This window comes from Sciurus vulgaris (assembly GCF_902686455.1).
Source record: "Sciurus vulgaris genome assembly, chromosome: 5".
Lineage (NCBI taxonomy): Eukaryota > Metazoa > Chordata > Mammalia > Rodentia > Sciuridae > Sciurus > Sciurus vulgaris.
Window position 1 is genome coordinate 132,531,902 of NC_136465.1, and position 17,799 is coordinate 132,549,700.

The 17,799-nt window shown below is 39.1% G+C and overlaps 1 protein-coding gene across 2 annotated transcripts in view; it reads right to left on the reverse strand.

Moving 5' to 3' along the window:
• The window catches only part of PTPRR (protein tyrosine phosphatase receptor type R), a 246,176-nt gene that overhangs the window by 2,663 nt on the left and 225,714 nt on the right, over nucleotides 1-17,799 (reverse strand). For both annotated transcript variants that reach the window (XM_079141329.1, XM_079141330.1), the window contains 2 exons: nucleotides 17,328-17,485; nucleotides 13,839-13,952 (listed from right to left, as the gene is read on the reverse strand). In XM_079141329.1, the coding sequence (XP_078997455.1) occupies nucleotides 13,839-13,952; nucleotides 17,328-17,485 (272 nt within the window). The remainder of the gene's footprint in view (nucleotides 1-13,838; nucleotides 13,953-17,327; nucleotides 17,486-17,799) is intronic.

Consider the following 17,799-nt stretch of genomic DNA (forward strand, 5'->3'; position numbering starts at 1 on the left):
TGCGCTTTATGTTGTTTGCAAAACATCACCTAATGACACATTTCTTAGAATGCATCCCCATAATTAAGCAATATGTGACTGTATGTATAAAAGGGCTTAATGCAGTGCCTTGTATATTAGGCATGTGATTCATTGTAAATTTTACCTAAGTAGCATTACTATAGCTTTATAGTTAAGTACTTGGACTTTGGAACCAAGCAGGCTATCTGAGTTCAAATCCCTCATCTGCCAATGCTTAGCTGTGTGATCTTGCACAAATTCCTTAAAACTATTTGGACCTCAAGTTCTTCCCCTGTTAAAGCAGGAAAGTAACAGTAAATTATAGCTGGAGTATTATTCATGGGCACCTTATCATGCATCTTTTGTTAAAAAGGTTTATATATTTTAATTGAAACTGATCGAAATAGGGCAACCCAACTACTCAGCTGTGAAATTCTACAAGTAAAAAGGAAGACTACTCCAGAATGGCTTATTTGACTATGCTAGAAGGAAATAAGCAACTTTGGGATGTGTTGGGCATCTAAGCACAATAGTGGGTATGTCCTTGGATGAACTGGAATGGGAGAATTGGTTCTTTCTTTTCCCCTCTGTTGTGAGGATAATCATCCCTAGCTGCTCAGCATTCCCTTTGTCACTAAATTAGTGGAAGGCAGTTGCCTTTATCCTGCTTCTTTATGTAATTTTTTTTTTTTTTTTCAGTGCTGGGATTAGAACCCAGGGCCTTGTGCTTGCAAGGCAAGCACTCTACCAACTGAGCTATATCCCCAGCCCTCTTTATGAAATATTTACACCACCCTTTCTCCTTATAATGATGGCCCTATAGCTTGACAGAGTAACCAGATACTGATAAAAAGGTGACTTATTTTTCTTGCTCAATGAATAGCAGTAGCATCATTTGTAACTATTTGAAGTCCAGCAAAGTCTCCGTTAACTCTGCAGGCATACAACTAATTTTATATTTTAGTTTAATTCTATGTTTTAGACAGTTTTTCCTCTGGGGCTGTCAGTACTATTCAGAATAATTTTCAGATCATTTGAGCACTTCAACTTAAAAACTAGATATATTACCTCATTGTAACCTGGCTTCTGGTTAGCAGTAATGACTAAAACTGGTCTTGGATCTATGTTTACTTGTTGGCCTCTATAAATATTAAAGCACTAAGATTTCACCCTTCTAAAATAAACAGTGATTCCTCACACAGGTTTAACATGATGCCAACATGATGTATTTGGCAAGAAATTAAGAAGTAAATTCACAGTACTGAGTGACAGCAACTTATTGGCAGAACTATTTCTTCTGTCGCTTTCCCTAGAACTACATTTTGTTGACCAAATGTTCCTTGGTCAGAAGTTGACAACAGAAATGGCCAGCTGAGGATGTGCTCTTTCTTTTCATAGCTGTATGATGACATCTGGGCACACCTAAAAACATAGCAGGTGTCCCGGAAGATGCTGGACTGGACTGTGAAGCTTGGGAGACAACCGCAGTAAATATTAGACCAGCTCCAGGGAGTTGGGAGGTGCCTCCCTTCCTCTGGCATTTGCACGGCTCAAGGATCCACTACTGCCGTGTTGAGTGGATCTTGTAAGTGCTCTATCTCTTGGGCTCTGGTCTGCGAACTTTCTTTTACCATTTATCTCCCTTTGAGGCAAGGTTTTCCCTCGTATGTTCTAGTCAGCTCTAGGATCTACATGTCCCACTGGTGGATAAATGGACACACAGTGTAGGTCTTAGTAATCATTTTACCCTAAGTGGGTCAGCAGTGTATTTTAGTGGTTGCAACAGATTTTCCAAGACATTTTGTTAACTAAGTCAAAGTTGTTTCAGTCAGTGAAAGTGGAGGAGGTGGGAAAACACTCATTAGTTGTAGGCTAGCCAAATTCTTGCAGGTCTGAAGACTTCAGGAAGGTATATGAAAAGCAATACCAACCTCATTTGGAAAATAAAAATGAAGGAATTGGCATCAGATGGATCTTCAAAGTTCATTCATTCCATTATTGACAAAATCTAGCTTTACCAGAAGGAAGCAGTTAATATGAGAGATGGTCAGTCAGTTTCTGCTGAAACATTCTGAGATTGGCAGAAAAGCTTTGAAGACATCAAAATATCCCGTCCCTCTCTAACTTTTACCCCATTGGTTCAACTGAAATAACCCAGAAATGTCTTAAGTCTCCCCTTGTAGTCACACAATAGCTCTCTAAATGCTGGAAAACAACCATCAAAGTCCCATAATCTTTTCTTCTCTAGACTAAACATCCTGTGGTTACTCAATATTTCTGTACAGCCTGGTTTCCCTGTCACTCACCAATCTAGTCTCCTTCTTCTATAGGCTATTTTACCAAATATGACCTTGGAATGTTGTTTCTTCTCCTGATAATATCTAGTCAGTCAGCATATTTTCTCCCTTGAGGGGCATTAGAGACGTATGAGTTTGCATTTGCAGGTGCATCAGGTGAGACAAGGTCCACAGAGCCGGATATTGAAGGAAGGTTTAGGTTAATTAAAAAGTCAGCAGGGGTTTTTTGAATGTGAAAATTACATCTCTCTCCCATCCTGTGCTTGTACTATTGAATTTTCAAAACTGAATGCAGGGCTTTCTATTTGTCCCTGCTAATTTCAACTTGTTAGTTCTTGTTCTGAGCACGATGTTCTTGTGTACTGAATCATTATTTCTATTCTTCGATATATTAGTCTTTCATCTCTCACTTCCAGCATTACTTCTTCCAGACATTTAACAAGGATGTCTTACATCTTATCTAAGTCATTTATACATGACTAGAAAAAGAGAGGGCCAATGTATGGCTTTTATTCTAAGCAACTTGGTATCATGTTATGTACTGTCTCATCCCAGTCCAACTAAGTTGTAGGTCCTTTAAGGGCAAGCATAATGCATAATCTTTTCATATTTACAACAGCAAAAAGCACTTACTATCCTAGGTCAAGTAGGCTACCTGTCAAGTAGGTTTTCCAGGTCATGCTATTTTCATTAACATGAAAACAGATAAACTCTGGAATAAAATAAAGCAAAAGAGTATCCCAGGATGCATGAATTGGAGGCATTCAGTATCATTTAAACTCCACCAAGGTTGAGATTTTAAATGATTTCCTTGGTGGTTTCAGTGGATTAGGCTATAGAGCCCTGAACAGCCAGACCTTCATCAGACAGAATGGCTGATGTCACCACCACCGCCCAATGCATTATATTAAAGCACAGTCTTTGCTTAGAGAATCCTGTTTAGGCCCATATCTGTTTTCCTAGAAAGTAAAATGCAGTAAGCTACAATACCTATCATTGAGCAGGAATTAGTTAGAAAAAGAGTAAGGTCAAATAAAAATGACAAGGGCACCCTAGTTAGCTGTGAGTGGTTATGGGTTTGAAAGGGTTTGTAATGCCAAGGCATCAAAGCCATTACCAATAGGCACCAAAGTGTGTTAAAGAGGTAAAAGGACAATGTAAGCTGTTCTCAAGACAAAAGTCATTCCACCACTTCCTAGCTGCAGTGTTCAGTTCTCTCATCTGCAAAACAGTGCTCTATTCAATTAACAGTACCCACCTCTTAGCATTGTGAGAAATAAATGGGGCAATCGATTTCAAATTGTTTAGCACATAATCATAAAAACAGTCTATTAGCTGTTATTGTTATTATTACTCTTTGGTACTCTCTGATCAAACAGGGCTGGTTAGGAAGCTCTGGGTTAGGAAGCTCTCCGGTAAGGCCGCTGAAGGCCTTGGAGAGCTAAGAACAAGCCTGGCAGAAGACATGAGATTTCCCAGCTTGACCTGGCAAAGATGGAAAGATCCAATATGTTTTTAAATATTCACCAGCCTAGAAGATAGCCACAGTGGAGGCAGTGAAAAGCAGTGGCCTTGGAGTCTGGCAGATTCAGCTATAAATTCTCACTTTGAATCTATTAAGTTGTATGATATTTATTTATTTATTTATTTATTTATTTATTTATTTATTTATTTATTTATTTATTTAGCTGTAGTGGGGATTGAACCCAAGGGCACTTTATCACTGAGTTTATCCCCAACCCCACCTTTTCTTTTTTTGAGACAGGGTCTTTTGAAGTTGCATAGGCTGGTCTTGAGCTGGTGATCCTTTTGCCTCAGCCTCCTGAGTTGCTGGGATTACAGCTAGCATGCACCACCATGCCTGGCCGGCTATATGATTTTAGACAAGTCATTTAATTCCTCCCAGCCTGGCTTTCCTCACTTAAAAAGTGACATTAATGATAAATATCATTCAGTTGTGAGGATTAAGAAGTCAGAGACTATCAAATGTCTGACCACAGGCTGTTTGGAGAACTCTCAGGAGCCCATTGTCTACAGGGGTACCTGAGAGCTTTGGCAGGGTGGAGGAGGAGGCTGGGTGTTTAGATTAGCTGCTAATCCCAGCTTTCAACAGGGCAGTTGTGCTTTTTATTGATTTTCCACATTGGTGCTTCGTGAGAGATTTTGTCTGTAAAAAATTTTCCATTGTTCACAAAAATGTTTGAAAACCACTGGCCTGGCAAGTAGTATTTACTTAATAAGATTTCAAATTTTGCAAGGCTTCAATGAGATAATCCACAAAACACTTAGCACAGGGGCTGTCCTTTAGTAACTGTTAAGCAAATGCTGCATTTTCTTTTTCTTATCCTTTTCGTAAGTGCTGGTTTGCACTATGTGGATTGTCATTCTGGGGTCTGCTTGGGGCTCTCACTTCTGTTGTCCTGGTGTGATTATTAATAGGGCCAACTTTCACTCTCACAGGTGATTTGACTTGGATAATAAATTATTTGTTCATATTAATTAGGCCCCTTTCCATGCTGTGGAAAAAGTGGTTCCCTGAATTGCAAAAGTGGAGTTGGCTGTGTGGCTCTGTTTTTTTTTTTTTTTTTTTTTTTTTTTTTTTTTTTGTGGTCACAGAATATGAATGCTGTGTTTGGCCAGGGCAGAAAGGATTCAAATATATTCCCCTTCTAGAAACGTCAGATATCTCATATCACATTAGCCCTGCCAAACCCCCAAATCAGTGTCATCTCAGTTTCCATGCAGGGAAGCACGTAGCTGTGTCCGTGGGGGGTAGAATCAAGTTAGAAGTGGGGGGGATGTAGTTTTTTCTTTTGCTAGTGAAACAGTATGTTGGGAAAAAAAAAAAAAAAAAAAAAAAAAGGAAAACCAGAAACCCTCCAGATGCCAAGGAGAGAGATTTGGTTTTTAACATGTTAAAATTGTGACCTTTTGTGACTATTAATTCACTTACAGAGAGCAGCAGCCTTTCCTGCTACACCGCCCAGCCCATATCCGGTCTAATCAGTAGACAGAAGAAATTCTGCAGCAGTGACTCACTTCTGGGTTAACAATGGGACTTACGCTCCTTTGCTTTTTATTATTTTCAAATCTGGAATTCTTTGGGTAAAGTTTGGTACAGTAAATTTAGAACAAAAGGTGTGGATGTTAATGTGCCTCATGGGTAAAACTCTGATGGCTAGGGCCTGAGTCAAGTGAGGCTAAGTCTGTTGCCCTGTCAGGGCCAGCTGTAAGGCGTGTCTGAGCCCCTCCACCAGAGGTTTTCCCAGGTCTTTCCACAGATGTCTCATCAAGAAGGGAGAACTGAAACAGAAACGTGACCGATTCTGACCGGGTACTTCAAACACACATTTTTCTCCCAAAAAGGTGTGTTTTAAAATATTTGTGGGGCATAAAAGCCAGCCCAGATGGAGTGACGATTCAATGACAGCTCTAGTCTATATCTGGAGTTCCATTTTTCCCCTCCTGAAAATTAGCCATCTTCTCCTAAATACCCACATTGACACACAATTAACTCCTAGCAGAGAAGAGGGAGAAGGTTGTCCTGGCAACCCGTTGGAAGACTCAGTTGTCCTACCTGTTTGACAAAGAAGACCTCTTGTTATGATCTCAGAACTGATAATGTAAAAAAAAAAAAAAAAAAATCCACTCCAATTTCTAGTGTTTTCTAAGTGTCCTTAAATAAAATAAACCAAAATGGTGAATTCCTGATCTTCAAAGGAGATCTCTGAAATTCTGTAATTAAGGGTATCTTAGTGCTTGGATGGAAATGCAGAGAAATACAGATAAGCTGGAAGGCTATCATTGATGGAATTATACCAAGGAGTAGAAATTTTAGATTTGAAATTATCTTAACTAGAATTTGGATATAAAGAATATGTTGGGGACATGCATACATTAGCCTACGAAGTCGATGGCATATGTACTCCTCCTTTAAGATTGCTATCATTAAGGAAAAAAGAAAAGAAACCCATGAAACTAAAGTGACTAATGAAAACATTTCGACAATGATATGACGTGCATTAGCCCATCGTTCTATTCTGTCTGGGAAGCTGTGAGCAAGGCCTTCGGATGTCTCTCCAGTTTAAGGCCTGCAAGGTAAAGGGGTGCAGAGTCCACCACAGATTTCACCATTAACTCTCAGAAAGGAGGACTGGATAGATTGTTACCTGTTTCTGAGAGTGGAAAAAAAAAAAAAAAAAAAAAAAAAAAAGAAAACAAAAAAGCCTTAGATAGAGATATAAGTTCATAAATGTTACTTCCCAAATTCCGTTTTCAGATTCTGTCAGTTTCCTGAGATGCCAATGGGATTAAAAGAAATACTATGAGGAAAAAGTTGCCTGAGGTCAACCTGCCATAGAACATGTTCCTTTCCTCCCTCCCTGGAGGTCTTCTGATGCTCACGTCTGGCTTCTTAGTCATTTTCCTGTAATGTCTATGAATGTCCCGGGCCAGTGTATTACTATAGGTCATTATTTTTTAAAGGGACAAGTCTCTCTCTTATGCTCAAAGGGTAAATAACCTTCTGTTACTATCTCACATTGTGCAACTTTGGTATACATAAACCTTCATAATTTTCTTGTAGCAGGGGCTCCATAAAGTAAAAATTGGTTGGTTTTGCTCTATAGAAATTAGAATTCTTAATTAGGTGGTATAGTCACAACAATTTGGTGATATTTGAGATTAGAAGACTAAAGTAAGATATGGAAGGATTTCTAAGTAACAAAAATAGTTACACTGTGTTTGATATTAATGTTATTAATATTTTTATCTCACTAATTTTTGGCAATTGTTGGCCTATGCATATATGGTAATCATCTGTTAGTAGGAAAATGTGAGTCAGGCATGGTTGTGCATACCTCTGCTCCTGGATACTAAGGAGGTTGAGGTAGGAGGATTATAAGTTCAAGGCCAGCCAGGGAAATTTAGTGAGACATTGCCTCAAGAAAAAAAAAAAAATTAAAAGGGGCTGGGTATACACCTTAGGGTAGAGCACCCTTGGGTGTGATCTCCAGCACTGCAGAAAAAAAAAATAAAAGGAAAATGTGATTGGATCAGATAACCCCATTTATGGCCAACAGAAAGTTCATTATACTTATACAGATATTAATAATAAGTAATCTAAACTGAAATCATCAAAGGTAAGCATTTTTTCCTGGTTTACATAGTAATTAGTTCAGGGTCATTGACAAGGTATTAGAAAATGAATTTCTCTCTTAATTTTGTGCTTAATCCACTTAAGAATCCCACTCTAGAAAATAATAGGCTTTTGGAACCAAACTAGTCTAGAATTTGGTGAATTCAAAATTGGAAATTCCATTCAGAGTGTTAAATATATTTTAATTGTTAATAACAAAATTTGCTACGTGACCTTGGATTCATGACTTACTCCTTTTAGTCTTGGATACTCCTTTAAGATGAAAGTTTTCTCAATATTCCTGAGGTCATATTTTTTTAACCCATTCTTTTCCTAGTAGGCACTGGGCTAATGTTCTGACTATTATTCTCATTCTTTTGTTCTTCACAGAAATAAAGGTTTAAAGATTCAATGAGATCAATAGCTGAATGGGATCTTATAAAACTTGTTGATCATTTCCCAATCACTGAATTCCAGGATGGAAAAGGCATCTTACTCGAGGAGTCCTCCATTTATTTGAATACTCAACATTATTGGTAGGCCAAATAAACATCTATATCCAGTATAGGTATCACTAAGTTTTAAATATATATGTGGGTGCTATTGAGAGTCATGGAATGAAAATTAATTTATAAGTATTATGGAGGAGATGGAGGTTCATGAAATATTTTAGTCCTAAAAAGGGGTCCTAACACCAGAAAAGGTTGGGGACCACTGTTGTGCACCATCTCTTTTTGCTCTAGTCAGAGAGCCCAGATGAGTGGCCACACAGAAAATTAGGAGCAGAGTCAGGTTTAGCACCAAGCTCCTTGTCATCTAGTCCAGGGGTGCCTCAGCCTAACTCCCTGGCTGCCTGCTCATTCTCCCGGCAGACAGAACTCAGCCCTAATTTCCACATTACCCTTTTAATCTTTTAATTAAAAATGAACCACAGAGGGACTGAGGTTGTGGCTCAGTGGTAGAGCACTTAGCTAGTATGTGTGAGGCACTGGGTTCGATCCTCAGCACCACATAAAGATAAATAAATAAAGGTATTATGTCTAGACAACTAAAAAATATTTGAAAAAAATGAACTACAGGAGCGAAATGATGCTCCATTAATACTCTTCTAAATAAAACACTCGTGGGTGCCTTGCTTTGAATTACTTAGGGAAAAAAAATCCTATTTTAGCTCGAAATATGCTCACAAGTACTATTAAAAGGAGAATCACAGGCTCATGAATCTGCCATGAGAACTGTGGCATCTATTAATAGAAGTTTTCCTAAAGCCAATAATAATAATGTCTTGCCAGAGAAATGAGGAATCCACCAAATGGCTTTGTCACTGTTGTTATACTGGAAACATCCATTCAGCATAACACACTCATTTCTAAACCAGACCATTGGAATTTATTGCTAAAATGCAGATTAGCAACTTGAGTACAAATGGCCTATTTTTGTCCTGTTGAATAACAACCATCATGCATCGTAATTTTTTTTTTTTTTTTTTTTAAACTCAGGATTTTGGTCCTGCTGGGTGCTGATGCTCTCCTTCGCTTATCAGTCGTGAAACAAGCTCCCTTTTACATATCCAAATCACTGTCTTGTCTTTTTCTTTGTTGTTAGCCATTCCTTGACTTTGCAAAGGAAGCAGCTGTGAGTGATAAGGGGTAGATTATAAAAAGAAGATGCTCCATGTGCAGTCCTGAACTATTGGTGGGTGGAGGCCATTGTTGAAAGGGATTGGAAAGGTTAGGAAAAGGCCGGGGGACTTATACTCTGTGGAGTACAAAATATCTGCTCTGTTGGCTCTATCTTTTGTTCCCTTAAACTCAGCCAGAAACTTCAATTAGCCAACTCCACCCTTCCCTTTCCCTATTAAATAGTCTCTGTTTGGGGTCAAATTATTATCCCATCTCAAGTCTTCTTTTTCACCCCCAAATTCTTGCAAGATGTTTGTATTTAGATGGTCTTTGAGGGAAGTTTTACATCAATGGAAAAGGGTGCTTGAACAAAGTTCAAGGGTTTCTGTGCTGGGGGACTTTTCAGATCTTCAATTGCATTGGTGCTTATTGTGAATCTCCAAGTGGATAGGTTTAGCATCTAGTGTCTCTCAATAATCATTTATTAAGCTATGCCCTAAGGAGCACAGTTTTGGAGAGTTTGTTAGGGAATTTGTCTTTCCACATCCAGGTACCTGATACATGTTCAGTGGCAGAAGCTTAGTAATGTTTGTAGAACGAATGAATGGATGAATGATTCAGGAGCAACACTCTGAGTAGAGGTCTCCAGGGCTTGTCCCACAGGACACAGGGTTCCATAAGGGAATCCACCCTAAAAACATCCAAGGCAGGATGGTTTCTAGGGTTTATGATGTGTTGTAGTCATACAGACCCTCTCCCCGTGTGCTGAGAGGGATCTTGCACTTGGATTAATACTCTGTTATCACTGCCTAGAAATCTTATGCAATTTTTTAAGCCAGGATAGTTCCATTTTCATTTAACTTTGGGCCAATTTTGCATCCAGTTCTGCCGGAGGCCTCCCAGATTGGAGCTCTTCTGTTTCTCTTAATACCTCCTGTCTTCCACAGAGCTTGTCTACCAGCCTCCCTGGCTGTGGGGCCACATCAGAGTGTGTTCAGCCTCTCTTCTATTCTCTTTCATCTAAACCCAAGTTTTGAATGGATTCCTAAACTGGAGAGTAACATCCCCTCTAGCTATTACCCTGGAAATGTTAAATCACCTCCTTTGAAGTGTAGTGTTAATAGCTGAGAAATTATAAAGGGTTACCCTCACTTCTCATCCTCAGGTTCAATGAACTTCAAAAAGAAATGATTCTCCTAGACAAAGTTTGGCTCTCTAAGAACAGTATTTTCGACAGTCACTCTACATAGACATTTTAGGCATTCTTCATAGATATTTTGGGATGAGACAACTTTTCTGTTGTTTAAATTGTATTCTTCAGGCAACTGCAGGCAATGTCACTTCATTTGTTGATAAAATAGTGCTTGTTCATACTAAAAGTTATTTGGAAAACTACAATATCATGCTGCCATTGCATTTTTTAATTGGCAGAACATTATCCAAGAGATGTGCATTTATTTGTCAGGCAGTTTTACCAAAGACATTGCAAGAGCTTATTTACTTTTATCTATAACATTCGTAGTTATTTTAATATTCATACTTTTTGAGTTAGAAATCAGAACTCCTGGATTCCAAATAGATCTGATTTGCTATTTCCTAAACTACATTACCTTGAATACCTGACTTGGTATCTTGAATTCTTGGTTTTCTCATTAAAAAAAAAAAAAAAAAAAAAATGAGGCCAAGAAATACTGATTTTCCTACTCTTGGGTTAATTCTGGGGGCTAAATGAGTCATATGCTTTGAAGACCATTGTGCAGATCTGTGATTAGATAAATTTCTGCATGTTGACTAATGCCATTTGGAATGTCTGAAGACAGATCCAGAGCAGAAGGCAAGGATGGCCAGGAAGATCTGAGTGCAGGGACAAGGTTTGAAGAATTGATAAAGATACACTGGAAGAGAAGAAAGGCAGATGCTTAGAGTCTCAATCAGTTTTCCTGGCCTCAGTCAAGGACGTGTTCTGGGGGCAACAGGCAACTACAAACTGGAAATCTTAAAAATGAGGCACATCAGGAAAAAGTGGAAGAAACAGATGGGGAAGAGAAAGAAGTAAGAGGAGGTGAAGGAAAGGAGGGAGATTTTCTGTTTTGCTTTTCATAATCACCAGGAAAATGCACAACAGGAGAGACAAGAAGAGGAAAATCTGTGTTGATTCTATGAAGGAAGGAAGGCAAAGGAAAGACCTTTCAGGGAAAACATTAAGGAGAGGATCTAGTTCATAAACAACAGATGCAGCTGCCCAGAAAGAATTTACGTAGAAGGGGTCTTGATTAATAAACCAGTTAGAAGGGCTTTGACACACATCTTGGCAGTAATTCAGATCCAGGGGACCGGGAGCCTATAGACTTCAGATCAGCAGAGAAGCTGGATATGTTTTGAAGATCCTACCAAGAGTAAAAAGAGCCCTGTGGGAAGACCTTGGTGGTGATGGAAGGCCAAGGCCAAAATTTCTGACCATTTGATTTAGGAAGGAAGGCGTAGATAGAGGAGGCATTGTGATAGGGTGAAAAAAAATGTATTTTTGATTCCATTCAAAACTAGGAGAGAATTCCACAGCTGGGGGAATGGGGTTGGGAAGTGCAGACCAAGGTGGGGGTCAGGTTACAAAATTGGGTGGGGGAGGTGGATGATGGGAGGGTGAGTAAGCAAGAATGGACAGAAACAGGAGCCCAAACAAGGAGCAGACCAAGCCTATCTCTCAGCACATGGTTCTCAACAGCACCTGTGCAGGTGTTTTAGTCACCTGGGTGCAGAATCAGTTTACATCCGTGTGCTTTATCTGAAGTTCACGGAATTCTGGCACTAGATAGTAGGATAGCAGCACTCAGGGATACACACTGGCATCCCCCAGGGATGTGGGGTCTCATGCCAGAGCCTTGTTTATAGACACACAAAGTAGGAGAGCTCAAGGTCAATGTGGGAGCAGCTCTGGGCTAACTGGGTGCTCTTGTTTATCCTCTGACTTAAGAACCCTCTCCTGAGAATAAGTCCCCAAATCTGAAGTGAAGCAACTGCATCCTATGGACTTTCTTGGGTAGAAGACTGGTGAAGATTAAGAGCAATTGAAAGAGAAGGAAGAGAGATCATTGGAACTGATTTTCTTATGTACAAAAAGAACATATTTTTGGAAGGGATTACATGTGCAGTGTCCAAAAGGAGGGAGCAGAGAGGGTTAAATGCAGGAGGAAATATAGGTTGTGTTCTATTAAGTACATGACAGGTTCAATCTCATTTAAAGGTTACTGCAGCCCTGTGAGGTATACATTACTATTTCTAGTTTACAGGTGAATATTTAGTTCACTGGCTATGTATGTTGATAATAAATGTGGTTGAACTTAATCAAATGCTTAGTACATGCCAGGTGCTTTACATAAATTATCTCATTTAGTACAACAACAAAGAAAGGCCTATACTATTATTAATTCCACTTTCCAGAAGAGAAAAACTAAGAAATGGAAAAGTCTAGTAACTCACTGAACATCACATAACCAGAAAGTGGTAGAAGTGTGGATGCAAACTCAGGCAAACTGTTTCCAAAGTCTAGTTATCTTAACTGCTGTGATGATGAATAGTCTCTAATAAACCAATCAAGATTAAGAGAAAAAAGAGAGGGAAAACACACTTGCAAAGACTTAGAGCGAGAAAGATGATAAAAATACAGTGAGTATTTATTGAAGGCTTAATATGTGCCATATTCTAAGTGCCTTGTATATACTAGTATCTCACCTAATTTTCAAAATAATCCTTTTGCTTCTTTTATTGGACGCCCAGAAAGTAGAACAGTATGTGCTCAGCAAACATGTGTTTAGCAGTTCTTAAAAGATAACTACATAATTTTACTTTTCTAGGTCATAGGGCTAAAGTTCAAGGGACCCAACTCCTATGGTTCTCTTTGTTTTATTATTTTGCAGTATTTAATTCTGTCTAAAATAATCTTGTTTATTTCTCTGCTTATTTGTTATTGGTTTCCCTGTGTTAGCACGTCAACTCTCAGAGAATAGGGGCTTCACTCATCTTGTTTAAGTTGTATTTGCAGCATCCAGAATAAGCTGAATGTGGTGCATGCCTATAATCCCGGTGACTCAGGAGGTGGAGCAGGAGGATCGCAAGTTCAAAGTTAGCCTCAGTAACTTAGCAAGGTGTGATCCTGTCTCAAAATCAAAAATAAAAAGGACTGGGGATGTAGCTCAGTGGTAGAGCACCTCTGGGTTCAATCCCCAGTTTCACAAAAACAAAACAAAAGATGCTAAAGTGAATGATTCAATTAAGTAAAATGGAAATGCGATTATACACAGAGGAATAGGGATATAAGATATCATAAATAACCTGTTAGTAGGGTGAAGAAAGATTAAAGCATAAATTTTGGTATTTGGATTTTTGATGGTTGGTTGTATGAACAATAGTTTCTTCAATAGCTTTTTTTTTTTTTTTTTAAACTGAGGGGCCTTCAACCACTGAGCCACATCCCTAGCCCTATTTTACATTTTATTTAGAGACAGGATCTCACTAGCTGCTTAGCATCTCACTGTTGCTGAGGCTGGCTTTGAACTAGCGATCCTCCTGCCTCAGCCTGGGGAGCCCCTGGAATTACAGGCGTATGCCACCATGTCCAGCTTCAAATAGCTTTTTTAATGTGCATGTTCTTTGTTATTTTTCAGGATTCCCTGTAGGGATTTAGAACCTCAGAGATGATGGAGTCAGGCTGATCAGATCAGGTGGTGACTGATGATGCTGGTCTAAAGTGAAGTCTCTTTATGGTACAATTCCCTGGACACATACCTGTCAACGCGAAGTTGGCAGACAATATTTAGCGCGTCCACAATTCCTTCTTCTTTCAACTGTTGACAGCCGATGGATGTAGCAATAAAACACCCGGTTCTACCGATCCCTGCGCTGAAAGGAAAAGAAAAGGAATAAAAAGGTAGGGGAAAAATGACAAAGTTAAGATGCACTCTTTAAAAAGGGCACTTAAAAATCTGAAACAGCAGTGAATGTGACTAATAATAACGATCAAACTCTCGCGTTATAAGCCTGGTGCTGTGCTAAGTGTTTAAAATATCTTCTCTCATTTAGTTATGAGTAGTAGGATGAGCGGGGTGGAGGGAGGTGATGGGGGCGGGGGAGAACACTGAACAGGCACTGTAATTGTTCTAGAAAGAATAACTAGAACCTGGACTGAGGTAAGGTATGGGTTATAGAAAGGAGGCAGGAGATTTAGAAACATCAGATCTGGAGGACTGGAGCTGAAAAGTGAGAAAATCCAAAAGTCAAAGATGCCTGGGCCTGAAGATCTGGAAGAAGGGAGGTACCCCTGAGACTGATAAGGGCTGGCTGGTGTTTGATGTCAGGAAGTCCAGTGAATAACCAAGAACTCAGTTCAGTGTAGGAGAGAAAATGGGGCTAGAGGTATATATTCCACATCATTAGTGTAGAGGTGATCACTGAAAGTCTGTCTGTCCTGGAGGGTTCACACACTGATCTGCCTTACTCTGTGTGCCCCTAAAATCAACCTGACAAGGCCCTTCTCACCCGTCAATTTCTATGTAAATTTATCTCAAATCTACATCTAAAACTAAATTTCTTCTAGCTGGAGCTCTCGCTGTTACTATTTTGCACTGGCTTGGTATCTCTAAATGTATCTAAAATGGAATTAATTATCTTTTCCCTCAATGACATTACCAGTGAGCCACAAGGTTTTTAGCCTAGAAATCTTGAAGTCATCTTCAACATCTCCCCCTCTCTCACCTCCCACTTCCAATCTGCTACCAATTCTTCTATTTTTCCGTCTCTACTGCGCCCTTGATCCAAGCTTTCCCTTCTGTAGACTATTCGCATCTTCAACATCTCCTTGTTTCATGACTAGCAGTGATCTCAGTGTGGTTTCCAAGTCTCAAGTTTTTTCCTTGACTAATACATGATATACATACAACTGCGAGGTTCATCTTTCTAAAATAAGGGCATCACTCCTTATCCAAGAACTGTGGATGGCTTCCATTAGATAAGAGTATAATGTTTGACCTCCCTGTAGGGTATTCAGACCTTGCAAAATCTGAATGTCTTTTTGCTGTCTTCTTTCTAGCTTATGTGTTATGATTCTCCTTTTCATGGATTATGGCAAAAATGCCTTTTATTTTCCTATTTTCTTTTCTGTTTTAATGACATTTTCTCAGTCAGAAATGCCCTCCTTTTTAAAACCACAAATATCAATCATCTCTTAAGCCCCAGTTCAACATTATTCCAATGTTAACAAATTTCTTCAATCCCCATGGTTGGAATTAATCTCTCTCCCATTTTGGCACTCAAATGGCATTAACTTCTCATAGCTGGTATTGCTTCCTGATGGATGTGAGTACAGAATAATTCAGAAGGAATGGGTGTCCTTTAGTTGAAGTGTCCACAGAGAGTTTGTTTCATGGAAGAAATAGAATTTGAACTATATCCTCAGCATGGCAGGCATTTTGACTATCATGAACAGAATATGTTCCAGGTGTGACAATGGTATAAAGAAAGAATGGGTGCATAACAGAATTAAGATATGTGACAATAAGTGCACTAGATTGGCTGGAAGTAGAAGTTATTTTATTAGAAAGGTGAGAAATAAGACCGGGAAGGTACTCTGGAATGTACATGGAGGGCTAAGAGGTTTGAACTGCATCCTCTGTACATATTTTTTTTTCCCCTTTCATTTGATGGAAACTCTGAACTTTCACTCCCCAGGAACAGTTAACTCACATAAGCTTATGTACTCAAATTTGTCCAAATAATTTCAAGGAGTTCACTAATTCCTGTAGTTTACCCATGAACTCAAGGTTAAGAACTTTTGCTCTAGGCAATGAAAAGAAAGCCACTGACAAGTTTTGAGCAAGGGTTTCATGTGATGAAAAGTGGTTTTAGGAATATGATCCCAGAGAGGTTTACAGGGTGGGCCATCATGGCACAGGAAGAAGGGTATGTGTGTGCAATTAGCCAGCTACTTCTAAACTACATGGGTGAGGTCAGAAGGGCCTGAACTGGGGTGGTTGGACAGGAAGTGGTGATTAAGGGAGAAGCTTTGAAGGGAAAGCCAATCTGGTGACTGATTAGATACTGAGGATGGAGTCGAAAGAAGAGCCAAAGATAACTGTCAACATGGAATGCTGGAAAAAAGAAGATCTCATTCTTAGAAACAGTAATCAGAAGGGGACCTGGCTTTATAGGGGAAGTGGCTAGTTCAGTTTAGATAGCCTGAGTATTTTATGATTTTGGGTGGGGGACAGTTTCAGCCCTTAAGTATGGGCAATTAGGTTATTTTCTCTCAACTCCAAGCTAAGTTTAGGGTGAGGCCTAATGCTAAAAACTGGATAAAGACACCTTTGGATAAACAGATATATATTAGCTTTTAGTTTAGTCCCAACTTTAAGTCGCAAAGTTTCAAGAAGGAGGGAGGCCTGAGTAATAATCCAAAATAAGACATTTTATTTATTAAAGACTTTATCAAAAGCTCTCTTAAGAGACACATGAGGTTAAACAAAGGAGCATGAATTATTTTGAGAATGCATGGAGATAAATGATTGGTTGTATAAATGCCTTTAAAATACTTTGGTTTAGTTGGGTGTCACTGAAAGGAAAACAAGGGGGGAAAGGTACTGGGTAAGCTTAAAGATAGGCCTCAGCGAAGAGAGTCACCAGGGACATCACTTGTGGCTCTTGTCCTGGCCGCCATACCCCACATTCTGGTACAAGCACATTGTTTTTATTTTAATAAACCTTGAGTTGCCCACTTCCCATTTCATACATTTGTTTCCATCTGAATTTCATGAGGTAACCCTGAAAGTAGTTGACTGGTTCCACCAAATTTGACATAACAATGAATATTATCAAGACACAAATTTGTGTCGAGTTTAGGTGTCATTTGAAACAAAAGACAAGGCATTGGTAATTTCAGAAAACATGCCTGTAATTCTTAGTGCACATGAGACTGATGAGACAAAATAGATCAACCTAAGTTTCAAGTCAGGTGACTGCATAAAGTCTCCTGCACACTGAACTATTTATTTAGAACTCATATTTTGTCCCTGGTCTAAATGTTTGCTGAAAATGCCTTAAATGGGTAGACTCATTTCTGTAAATGTCATTTTGATGAAGACTCAAATATTAGAAAGGTAACCAATTTTGATAAATATTTAATTTGTCAAGAATGTCACATCCAGGAAGTAAAACCCTAATTCTTCCTTCTCTGTGACTAAGAACGAATAGTTGCTGAGGTAGAAAGACAGGTTCATGCTTTACCTGCAGTGGACAACCACAGGCCCTCGGCCCTCAGAAGCAAGTCTGTCTTCTTCTACATCCAGCATGAGCTGCAAAAGTGGCTGGGCACTGTCCGGAGTCTTGTGGTCAGGCCATGAGGTGTACCAGTAATGCTTCACAAGTTGGGTGTGGCTTCCTTGCTGAAAATAGCAACAGCCACCAAATAAATGCCTTATTCACTTGTGGAACTAAAAGTCATCCAGAACACAATACTGCAAGTCTTCTATCACTCCCATCTTGCACGCTACTTATATCTATGTGGAAAAAAATCTAGAAGAGTTTTGAAGAATCCTCTTTCACCTTGAGAAAACTTTACCTTCAACATCTGACCTCAAAGTTTGACAGTCTTGCACTTACGAAGTGAGATTTACATCTTTATCTATAACATAGAGTATTTGTACCAGAGACTAAATATATGCTTATTTTTTTTTATGTGAAAAGGGTGGTTGAAAAT